Source organism: Amia ocellicauda, chromosome 17, assembly GCF_036373705.1.
Source record: "Amia ocellicauda isolate fAmiCal2 chromosome 17, fAmiCal2.hap1, whole genome shotgun sequence".
In the NCBI taxonomy this organism is placed as follows: Eukaryota; Metazoa; Chordata; class Actinopteri; order Amiiformes; family Amiidae; genus Amia; species Amia ocellicauda.
The window spans coordinates 940,001-950,609 of record NC_089866.1 but is presented as its reverse complement, the minus strand read 5'-3'; the positions used below and the strand labels follow the sequence as shown (position 1 = coordinate 950,609).

Sequence of the window (10,609 nt, the reverse complement as noted above, 5' to 3'; positions counted from 1 at the left end):
GTGTGCGTGTGTGTCAGTGTGTGTGTCAGCGTGTGCGTGTCAGCGCGTGTGTGTGTGTGTGTGTGCGCGTGTGTGTGTCAGTGTGTGTGTGTGTGTGTCAGTGTGTGTCAGTGTGTGTGTGCGTGTGAGTGTGTGTGTCAGCGTGTGCGTGTCAGTGCGTGTGTGTGTGTCAGTGTGTGTGTGTGTTTATTCCATTTCTATTTAGATGTAAAGCCAATTAATAGGAGCTGAAATGAATGGTGCTTAGGCTGTGGGAAGCAACGTGTGTGGAGCTGAGCGCATGGGTAACAGGCGTGAAGTAGGCCAGCCTACACATGCACCAGCCTACGTGCTGTCAGCCGATCCCCACAGCAGGGACAGCACTGCTGGTAAAACACCGATATGAACTGATAGTCTACCTGACAGCTGCGCAAACACACAGTGGGTGTAAATATAAGCTGGTGTATAATAATGCATTATTCTGAGTTCAAGGCAGGTACATTCATTAAGAGTTCCTAGCTGTGCAGAAACTAAGCGTTAGTGTAGTTGAAAAGTATCTGCACCGTTTGATCCACACCTGCAAACTGAGACCCTTCTGCGCACATTACACAGGCGCGGCGTGTGCGCAGTTACTAACAGTTTACTCACAGTTTACTCACACGCGTGTTTGCACGGCAGCCCACGCCCTTCACAACCGCCGCTGCGCAGGAAGGGACATCCGGGGAACACGCCTCTGCTCCGGCGCAGACAGAGCCGTGGTCGCGTCCGTGCGGCAACGATGTCCGCAATCCGACGCAGATCTGCAGAATCCGCCGATACCATTGGTGGAGCCGCGCAGAGCTGCGGACATCTGCGCAACACCAACGTCACCAATATGCTAATGAGGCGTCAGGTGTGCAACCCGGAAAAAACTGAGAAAAATACGCAGGAGCCGCACAGAAACGCACAGGTGAGTGCAGAGATGCGCTGAAAAGCCCTCAAACAGCACGGAAACTGGATATACAGGAATAAGTACATGATTCAAACAGGCTGATGTTTTGATCTGATGTTTATATGGAAATGAATTAAGAAAAGGGTGATTTTATAGGTAAGTGAAGAGGGAAACGGGTCGCAGAACCAGACTGGGACTAAAGCGCCGTCCAAACACGGAGCTCATTGGTTTGGTCTTAATTGAAGCGCCTGGTGATATTAATCAACAGCCACCGTGTTGTCAGATCAATTATCAGTACATCAGTATAACCAGTATCGATCATCTCTGATACGCAGCTCAATTAAACTCATGTACTTATTATCTCCAACTAACTGAAGGTTTGGATGTAGGAAACAAATATGGTGAACAAATAACTAATTCATAATAATAATACATATTTGGGAAATTACATTGTTAAGCTTTGTTTATGGATAGTTGAAGGCAGTTTTTAGTTGTTTTTGGTATTTTGAGTAATTGAGGTTTTCCTTATCTCTGACTGGACTGTCACAGGTCTGTTAAAAAATGTAAAAAGGCTTTTAAACATTGCTAATCATGTTGGAAATACAGTATAAAAAGTAAAAACGTGCCCTTGTCTGATCCTAGCTGTGTTTTTAACATGTATTAAGCCATTATCTTGTAACAGGTTTTGAAAATGAATGCTGTAATTAGTGATAATGAAGCGTTTTACTATCCCTACACTGGAGCGACGATTTATTCTACTTGTCATTGAATTCATAATCATAATATTCAAAACCCTCTTGGGGTGCGTGTTGGCATTGCATGCATTGTAACTGTAACCCTCTCACCCGAAAGAAGACTTCACAGCTTCTGTGCCTTCCTTCATTTTCATCTCTCACTTGTGTGTTTTAGGGCCAGTAAAAAAATAAATAAACAGCAGACCATGTTGGTGTCTGTAGTCTTTATTTCGTCTTAGATTTGGGCTCTTGGAAATCTGATCCATCACCTCGGCCACCGCCTCTCAGATTGTGTCTTATATAGCTCAGTGTGTCTCAGCCCTGCTGGGTTTTTGAGCTCTCAATTACCTAGTTGAACCCTTAATTAAACCTATCATTTCCTAAATCAGAGCCTTTTCATTATTTTGAACAGTAGGGGTTCTCAGTTAAGTATCAAATTGTATAAGGAACTTATTAAGGAACCAACTTTTTATCAGTTACACAATTTAAAAAGTCAAATGTAAGCAAATTACTTCAATTAAGGGTTTAAGTAATTAAGAGCTCATTTGGAACAAAACCAGCTGGGAAGGGGTTCCTCCAGGACAGGGCTGAGAAACACTGAGATAGATCAAACGTCACACACTGATGGTACTAATACGTTGTCTGTGCCGTTGTGCCCCTGCGCCCCTCCAGCGCGCCTCTCTCTTGCCAGGACTCGACGATGCAGAAGAGAGACATTCAGTCGGAGCTGCAGAGCCAGTTCAACGATGTTGTCAGCCGGCTGCAGTCCAAACAGATGTTCCAGTCGGACTGGGACATTGCTTCCTTCGCCATTTTCTTCATCTTTATCGGTAAGAGAGCAGACTTTTTCATTTCTGCAGCACTAGGCGCCTCCCGTAGAAACCCCAGACCATTTGTTATCATCCTGAGAACAGTTTTCACATCATGCTGCAGCTCAAACACTGTGCCCCCGTGGCACGCCCAACCCACCGTAGAGATGACGTGTCCCAGCAGACATTGCAGAGGGGTTTTGCTTTCATCTCAGTTCTCCCCAGCAGGTGATGTGTGTCCCTCTGGCCTGCCTTGTGGATTACTCCAGTTACTGTTGAAATAGTTTTTGGGAACGGGCCCAAGACGACACCTGTGCGATGACTTTTGACCTCCGGTTTCGATCGGCAGCCTCACAACGATAAACCAGGGCCGTGCGGGAGCAGAGTTTCGAGAGCAAGCGGGCAAAAAATACATTTCAAAGACACAACATGTTCTAATGAAGTACCCTTTCCTTTGATTTAATCCCACTCGTTTTTATCTAACGGCACATTAAAGGAACACTAATGAGTTTCCGCTGTAGCTCTGGCACGTCCGCTTTTCATCAGCGGAGCTAAAGCATTTTCAGGAGGAAGTGGAAGTGAAATGAAAGGGAGAGTCTGTGTTCTCACACAAAGCCCAAGTGGCTGAAATGCAGTTACACTTATCTTATTTAGCGGACAAACTCAAGGTTGCTGCACGTACACTGTACGGGAAATAAAGGTATATAAACAAACTAGCAAACGTAAGGTATTACTCATCCGGTCTTGTTAGTTAGCCAAGAACTCTTGACTTTTGAGCAGTAAGAATGCAGACGGATCCATAAAGCAGAGCAGAACAGCTGCCAATCAAGGACACCTGTCTGTATAACACTGTCAAGCCCGTCTTCTGCACCTGATCGCAGGTAGCATCTTCACACTGCGCTCTCTCTGCTCTAGGCACCGTTCTGCTGCTGGTCGTACTGGTTCTGATCCGCTGCTGCTGCTGCTGCTGCTGCGACACTGCCGACAAGGTAAGGCGCCGCTGTGGGGTAATAACAGAGAGAGCAGCGTGGGGGCGTTTCTCCGCTGCGTTACTGCGGTAGAGACGGAACTGATGAAGTTATCCTGCCGAGTTGCCAGTCAGTCTCTCTGGGAGCAAAGACAGCCTGTGCCAAATCTGAGAGCTGCTGGGAATGAATAGCAATACATACAGAATGGGGACAGAGTTACATTGTGATCCTAAGGTCTTTTAAGAAGGAACAATAGTAACACACTTCAGAATTTGACGCCTGAAATCTTTCCCCTGACTGCAAACGTTATATTCTACATGAGAAAGACTTCCTTGTTAATCAATTGCCAGAATAAGCTTGCATTTGTTTTTTAATGATTAAAGAAATGTTTAAACTCTTTCTCCACAGCCTCGCCGGACCAAAGTCGGGGTGGACAACTATGCGCTGGAACCATAAGACACGGGTCTGGAGACAGAGATGGGAGTCGGAGGGAAAAGCATGATTCCACTCTCCTCACCTGTGCAAACCTGTACAAAAATAATAATGATGCCAGACACCGTGCCAAGCTAATCAACCTTGTGATCTGTCAGGAAAATTATCACCACAGTGCCTAATCTGCAAAAGACAATAAGGAATGAAAGTCTTTAGGACCAACTTTATGATTATTTATATACACAGATATGTGTATATCTTAATTGGAAGAAAAAAAAAAAAAAGTATATAGATATATATAAAATGTATTTTCTGTATCCAGGATTTGAAGAATACATGTTTTAATAATTGTAAATGTGTTGAATTTTTTTATATATATATATACATATTAGAAAAGAAAATCAATCCAACACTTCTGTGCTGCTGAAAATCACAGTCCTGCAGCCCAATAACGTAGATTTGTTAAAGTCTTAGACAAGGCAGGACAGCGTGCCCTGCAACCGTGTGTGGAGAACATAACTGGCTACAAAATGAAAATATATTATTGAGAAGATTTTTTTAATGACTTGTTTTGCCATGGCGTAGATTTACTTACAAGTTAGCCTTGCTTTGCACTTGGGCGTAAACAGACACACCGAGCCCCTCGCGCTCGTGGGACGCCTCAGTGCGGAATGTAGTTCGATCTGTCCGCTTGCGTTTGTTGATGCACGTTCCAGTCTCGGTGTGTGTGCAGATGCTGCACAGTGAGAGACGGCGTGAGAGTGTGATCGGCCGCAGGTGACGAAGCACAAACAAACACTCGGTTAAGAGCTTCGCTGCAGCAGAGACCAGGGTGTTAATGAAGGCGTCCTCGTTAGGCCAGAGTGGACACCCCGGAGCGAGGTGCTGCGGGCGGAGGGCTGGGCGCCGACTGTGGGTCAAGGTTGCCTGCGCGGTGACTGTAGCGGTAGAGCAGTGAAATGTTCCTGCTTCGCCAGCAGTGGTGCCAGCCCAAGCCCAGGACAGCCCTGGTCCAGCAGCGTTCAGAGGTCTGTTTACAGCACCGGCTCCTCAAGGCATTGTGGGAACTGGTTAGCAAAAAATTACTTGAGCTGTGTAATTAGGAGCACAGGTGTCCTGGGAAACCAGAAGACTGTCGCAGCCCCATGGGGGGAGAGCGATACAGACACTAAGCTAATCCAATGCAATTAATTATTATTAACAGTACAAATGGACTTGCCAGCATCAGTGATTTAACTGCACAACTAAAGAGCACGAGCAGTGCGGCTCAGATCCCGGTCTCTGAGACTGTGCGGACATCACCAGGCACTCAGGAAGAGGCAGACGGCAGCGAGAGAGAAAATGAAAGAGGCAAGTTTGCATAAAGACAATCCCTGGAGCCGGCACCGACACCCTTAGTTTTGTCTAAGAATCTTCTCACGGTGACAATCCTGCGTCGATGTTTGTTTGTTCCCCCCCCCCGGGTGTAAACTAAATCGCTCAATAAAATCTTGTTATTATGAGTTTCTGGCTGCCTTTATAGTTATATATGCACAGTGTTGTTAACCGCCCACACAAGTGTATCCAACATTTATGCTGCGTACAGTGTGTCTAAAGAGCATCAGTTATAACCCAACATAAAAACAGCTCTTCTGGCCCAGAGGGGTCACTGCTGAAGTTACAGGTCTGTGCCAAACAGCCCCCGGCCCCACCCAACACCCGACACTGACAAGGAAGCGTTTCTCTTGAGTCTTTATTGCACATACAGTCGATTGCTTGGTCCACACGGTTTCTGTAATGCATTCACAATAGCTTATATCAACATCCACAATAGGAAATACTTGTATCTGTTTTTTAGTTTTGCGTTAAATTCTTCACACCTTACTGTGAGAGAACAATAGGAATTACGTCAAAAGGTACTTCAGTGTTAAAGGAAAAAAAGTGCACTTGCCAGATGACAACACAAAGAATCAGACAAATAATTACAACTCGGTAAATGTAAACTCAATCACGTAAATGCGCTAAACACCGGGATACATTTGTTCGCTTAGATCAAGTACATGAATCAATGTCAATGTTGCTACCAAGCTCAACGGTTCTCCGTCGTTAAAGCGGTCCCCCTTTAAAAGCACTGCCTGTACGATCCACACGGGGCTTAGAGTTACTGGAATGGCGGAAAACACGAAAATTACAAACACACATTTTAAAAACCCTCTTCATTCGGTTCACAGTCTGCTTGTGGCTCCTTGTCCACCTTTAATTGGGGGCAGGAGCTAGAATGATAAAATCACTTTGACGAGTCCCTTCTGACGACAAATGATAATTACACGGAAAATACATAAAACGAAAAATACTGAAAAGTTAGTGTGATAAAGCGAGCGCAGTCTGGGCTTGGGTTTCGTGGAACACAGTTAAACTATAGGACATGCACGGCATACTTACACACATTAGCAACAAATCCCTTTTAAAAATAAATATATAACGTTTTAAAATCGACACATTCCCCCGACATCTCCTGCCATCTACACCCGGGGAAAAAAGCCTGAAGCTCCCCTGGTCCCGGCGGACTAACTCTGACAACAAACCTAAAACACAACAACAGTTCATAGCTTCGATCACAGCAGTTGCAGCAAAATACAAAATCAGTCTCTCAGGAGGAATGTGTGGGGGTCCTCTGGGTTTAAGACTAATAGGGTCTGTAGTTCCAGTAACTGGAGAAGACGGAGATCTGAAACGAGAGACAGAGGGACATGGGCTCGAGGCGGATCGCGTTTACACTGCAGGAACGCGGACGGAGCCACGATTAATATTTCAGCTTTCAGGTTCCAGTTGTTATTGCTGGGCTGATTTCATAGTAAAGTTACTCATTAACTTTGAACAGAGAACAAACATTGAATTGTCCCCCAGATCTCACGACAAGTCAACTACAGTGTGACAAGTGTACAAGTGCACAGCAATAAAGGGACAAAACGGTATTGAGTTAAACACGTTGAAGGTCAATGTTTTTGAAAGCCTGTGACCACAATGTGAAGAAGTGGCATCAGACTGGAAATGTAAAACAGCTGCACAGGCAATTTGAAAGGCATTGGAGGTATAACTTCCTGTTTTTGTGTCTGAAAAACTAAAAAGCAGTGCATGAATGAGTGAGTGAGTGAATGAATGAACAGATGGGGGGGTTGAGAGAGGTTAGCTAGTGGCAGAGATTGAAAGATTTTCTGAGCATCTCCTCCTGTTTCCTGTGATCTGCTCTCTCTCCAGCCGCCCTCTGTGTGTCAAATTAAACATTTCCGATTCATAATAATGACAGGAGCCGTAACGCACCTTGTCCTTTAACTGCTGGCACAGCTGGAGAGAGATGGTGAAGAAGACCAGGGTGTCGTTGAGCCAGGGAACAACGCACTCCACCTTGTGCACGTGGCTGACCTCGAACTTCAGGTTATTGAGTTCACTGGCGGAGACACGAGACAGAGGGGTCAGAGGCAGGCAGAGCGCCTTTGCGACACAAAGACGTGGCCAGGGAACCGCACAGGCGGGGTCTGGCTGCCGTGCGGAGACAAACCGGGGACTGACGCATACTCACAACATGGCGCCGGGGTTGTGCAGCACCGAACTCCCCGACGGTTTAAAGTTCTGTGAAGAGAAGACACGAGAGTCGGAAAGCAGCGCGTCACAGCGGCCGAGACACAAGCACACCGTTGATAAGCTGGTCCGTTTGTTTTATGATCATCAAAGGGACGCATTTATTTTGAAACGTGCTCTTCTGCTCCCGATTCCCAAGTGTGAGGGACAGAGAGGTCTATCACTGCCCCCTCGGGTGGGTTCAGGAACGCCCACATCCCCGCAGCCCCGGGAACCCAACACACACAGGGGCTCGGACAGCAGAGGAGCGGTTTTCCTTTTCTCCAATTAAAACCCCCCTCAGGCACTCATATTATATTGAAGGGAGAAAAAAAAGGGGGGGGGGATGCGGTTTACAAATAATTAGGCTGTTCCCCGATCTCAGAGTGCAGGGATCCAAGCCCTCTGCCTCAGGGCAACGGTTAATAACATTTACTGTGCTGGCCTAACGAAGCCCAGTAATGAGACGCAGTCATTTAAACTCGCTGTGCTGGTGCTGTGCTGAAACAATGTCGTGTGGTATAGTGAAATACAGTTTACCGCAGTGTAGTGTAGGGTTACCTTGTTAGTGTTGGGCTGCAGGACGTGCAGCTGGTACACCGTCAGGCACAGCTTGCTCAGGTTGATGTAGAAATTCACCAACACGTCTCCCGGCAGCGGCGGCGTGAACATCTTCTACAAAACAAAGACACCGGAGATGGCTCCCGGTCAGCGGGCCGAGCTGACGCGCTCACTGCTCTGTGCGCGATCACCCCTCCCACACACTCACCATCAGGCCGCTGGAGGCCAGCTCGGGCAGGGTCATGGTCGCCGGGGTGGTGAGGCGGTTCCGCGCCCGGGTCAGCTGCAGCATCACCGCGTCCATGAGCTGCGGGGACGAGGAGGACGAACTCTTAAAACAGGTATCACACAGAGCAAAACGCAAAGGTTTCTCCCGACTAAAAGAGCTTAGATCTGCCAATCAGCTCAACTTTCTCCTTTACCCGACATATAATCTGTGCAGCTCGGGTTATTCAGAGACTTAGATAATATTCAGTAATGTTCAGACTGAGCTCATCTGGATACTGTGGACAGTTCTGGGCTCCACACTTCAAGAAAGATATCGCTGCTCTAGAGGCAGTTCAGAGGAGAGCAACCAGACTTATTCCAGGTCTGAAGGGAATGTCCTACTGAGAGACTGAGGACCTGAACCTTTTCACCCTGGAACAGAGGAGACTACGTGGGGACTTGATCCAAGTCTTCAAAATCATGAAAGGCATCGACCACATCAAACCAGAGGAGCTTTTCCAGATCAGCAGGGACACACGCACCCGGGACACAAATGGAAATTGGGCTTCAAGGCATTCAAGACAGAAAACAGGAGACACTTCTTCACACAGAGAGGCATCACAATCTGAACAAACTCCCCAGCGATGTGGCTGAAGAGACAATTTGGGAACATTCAAAAACAGACTGGATAGGATCCTTGATCACTTAGTTATTAATGGACACCAAACGAGCACGATGGGGCGAATGCGCTCCTCTCAATAGTGCACATACATCCATCTAAACACACGCCCTCCCTGTGGGCCCAGTCCAGTGGGATGTACGAGTCTCGTGAAATAACTGCCCTCTTCAGACCGGAGACAGATGTCAGAGCAGTTCAGCTGAGTTCAATTAACTCATTAAGGGCTCGGGAGGAACGGAAGGCAGGAATGTCTCCAGCCCTCGAGGACATTTGCAGAACACCGCACCCCTTACCGAGGGGAAGTTTCAGTGGAGAGAGTGTGGGACAGTGCATCAGCACCACAGAGATGTCCCAGGGGAGTCAGAATCCAATCAGCAGCAGCCTTTCCTCACATTTCAATAAAGGGCTTAACACCAGCCCAGCCACGTCCCTCCCGCAGACTAATCTGTGGATAGGAGACGCACGGCTCACACCCAGGCCTGGTTGTTTCCTCCTTCCTAATGTATTAATAGCTTCTCATTACACGCAATTAGTGACAGATCATTAAAACCGTTAATCCCGTGACGCGGCGCAGGGCGCTCGCCAGTTAACCACGGCGCAGCTTATGGGAGAGGAATCCGAAACAGCAGCAGACACCAACGATTTAACTTGCTTAGCGCCAAACAATGGCCGACAGTTTGCTGTTCAATGCTGAATTGAGCTGCAAACTTTAAAAGCATGACTCCAGTCTGCGGAGAGGAGTGGCTATTAATTTAATTTGCAATCAGACGCAGCCCTCTGTGGGGGAGATGCCCGCTGGGAGAGACAGTTACCCCTCAGAGCTCGGTGGCTGCGGCAGAGCAAACCGGTTTGAGAACTGCGCTCCCACGCCCCCGACAAACACGTCAGCAACTTCGTGAGACAGCAGTTTCGTACAACCCCACAGAAAAACACCCTGAGTCTCCCAAGTTATTTTCGTTGTTGCGATTTACTGTGAAGGGCCGTTTCTGAAACCATATTTGGGCATCTTGCCCCCCCGAGACCTACTTTGTTGACCTCGGCCCCCGTTTTGAAGCGGTAACTCTCGTCCCTGCTGTTCAGCAGCTGCACGGCCTGGTTAACATGGTTCCTGGCGTCCTGGATCTGAGGGAAAGAGACAACACCTTCAGCTGGGGCTGCTGACGTGAGAGAGAGAGAGAGAGAGGAGGCTGAGGGAGTGAAGGACACCAGGGAAAGGGGAAGAGGGCAGAGAGAGGCTGATGGTGGACAGAGGGGGATGGGAGACAGATGGACAGTACCTGCTGCATCTTCCACTGCTTGTCTTCCCGGAAAGTAAAATGCAGGACTTGGTTACTTTTGGCCATTTTCAGGTTGATGTCCTACAAGGAAAAAAAACAAAGTGAAAACCAGTAGGATGTTGTAGGAATTTAAACGGTGGCTAAAAAAGGAACAAAGAAATAAAATGAGGAACTAAACATGATGCAAGAACCCTGATGTGATCAGCCAGGATCCAATTCAGCTTCTACATTCATGGACAGGAGAAACAGGGACACACAGTCTACTCACAGCCTGGGTCAGAGCTTCCCCTTGCAGCGTTAGCACTCCCTTCACCTGGTCCATGCTGCAAACAAGGGGCACACAGTTACAAACCACCCCAGACTTTCACTTTTCACCAGACACACTATTTTATTTTATTTAGTAAACCAGTGTCCCCCCCATTTAAACAGTGACGC

At 47.4% G+C, this 10,609-nt stretch overlaps 2 protein-coding genes across 3 annotated transcripts in view; one reads left to right on the top strand and one right to left on the bottom strand.

Moving 5' to 3' along the window:
• Positions 1-823: 823 nt before the first annotated feature.
• Positions 824-5,355, top strand: smim22 (small integral membrane protein 22). Of its 2 annotated transcripts, none has more exons than XM_066689626.1 (4): positions 824-928; positions 2,317-2,474; positions 3,369-3,442; positions 3,830-5,355. In XM_066689626.1, the coding sequence occupies exons 2-4, from the start codon at positions 2,345-2,347 to the stop codon at positions 3,875-3,877; spliced, it is 252 nt and encodes an 83-aa protein (XP_066545723.1). In that variant the 5' UTR covers positions 824-928; positions 2,317-2,344; the 3' UTR covers positions 3,878-5,355. The 2 variants fall into 2 exon arrangements, with proteins under 2 accessions (XP_066545723.1, XP_066545724.1); XM_066689627.1 differs by lacking the exon at positions 824-928 and adding an exon at positions 929-1,066.
• Positions 5,356-5,568: 213 nt separating this feature from the next.
• Positions 5,569-10,609, bottom strand: part of rogdi (rogdi atypical leucine zipper) — a 10,319-nt gene continuing 5,278 nt past the window's right edge. Inside the window, exons 4-11 of the mRNA XM_066689485.1 lie at positions 10,443-10,497; positions 10,175-10,255; positions 9,924-10,019; positions 8,220-8,318; positions 8,012-8,125; positions 7,413-7,462; positions 7,154-7,280; positions 5,569-6,560 (exon numbers count right to left, since the gene is read on the bottom strand). Coding sequence (XP_066545582.1) covers positions 6,519-6,560; positions 7,154-7,280; positions 7,413-7,462; positions 8,012-8,125; positions 8,220-8,318; positions 9,924-10,019; positions 10,175-10,255; positions 10,443-10,497 — 664 coding nt within the window. The 3' untranslated portion in view covers positions 5,569-6,518. The remainder of the gene's footprint in view (positions 6,561-7,153; positions 7,281-7,412; positions 7,463-8,011; positions 8,126-8,219; positions 8,319-9,923; positions 10,020-10,174; positions 10,256-10,442; positions 10,498-10,609) is intronic.

Bases quoted from the DNA above. Each gene is read 5' to 3' on its own strand.
- smim22 (XM_066689626.1), top strand. From the start codon at position 2,345: ATGCAGAAGAGAGACATTCAGTCGGAGCTGCAGAGCCAGTTCAACGAT. The intron at 2,475-3,368 runs GTAAGAGAGCAG...TCTCTGCTCTAG, and splicing joins CATTTTCTTCATCTTTATCG to GCACCGTTCTGCTGCTGGTC. The intron at 3,443-3,829 runs GTAAGGCGCCGC...CTTTCTCCACAG, and splicing joins GCTGCGACACTGCCGACAAG to CCTCGCCGGACCAAAGTCGG.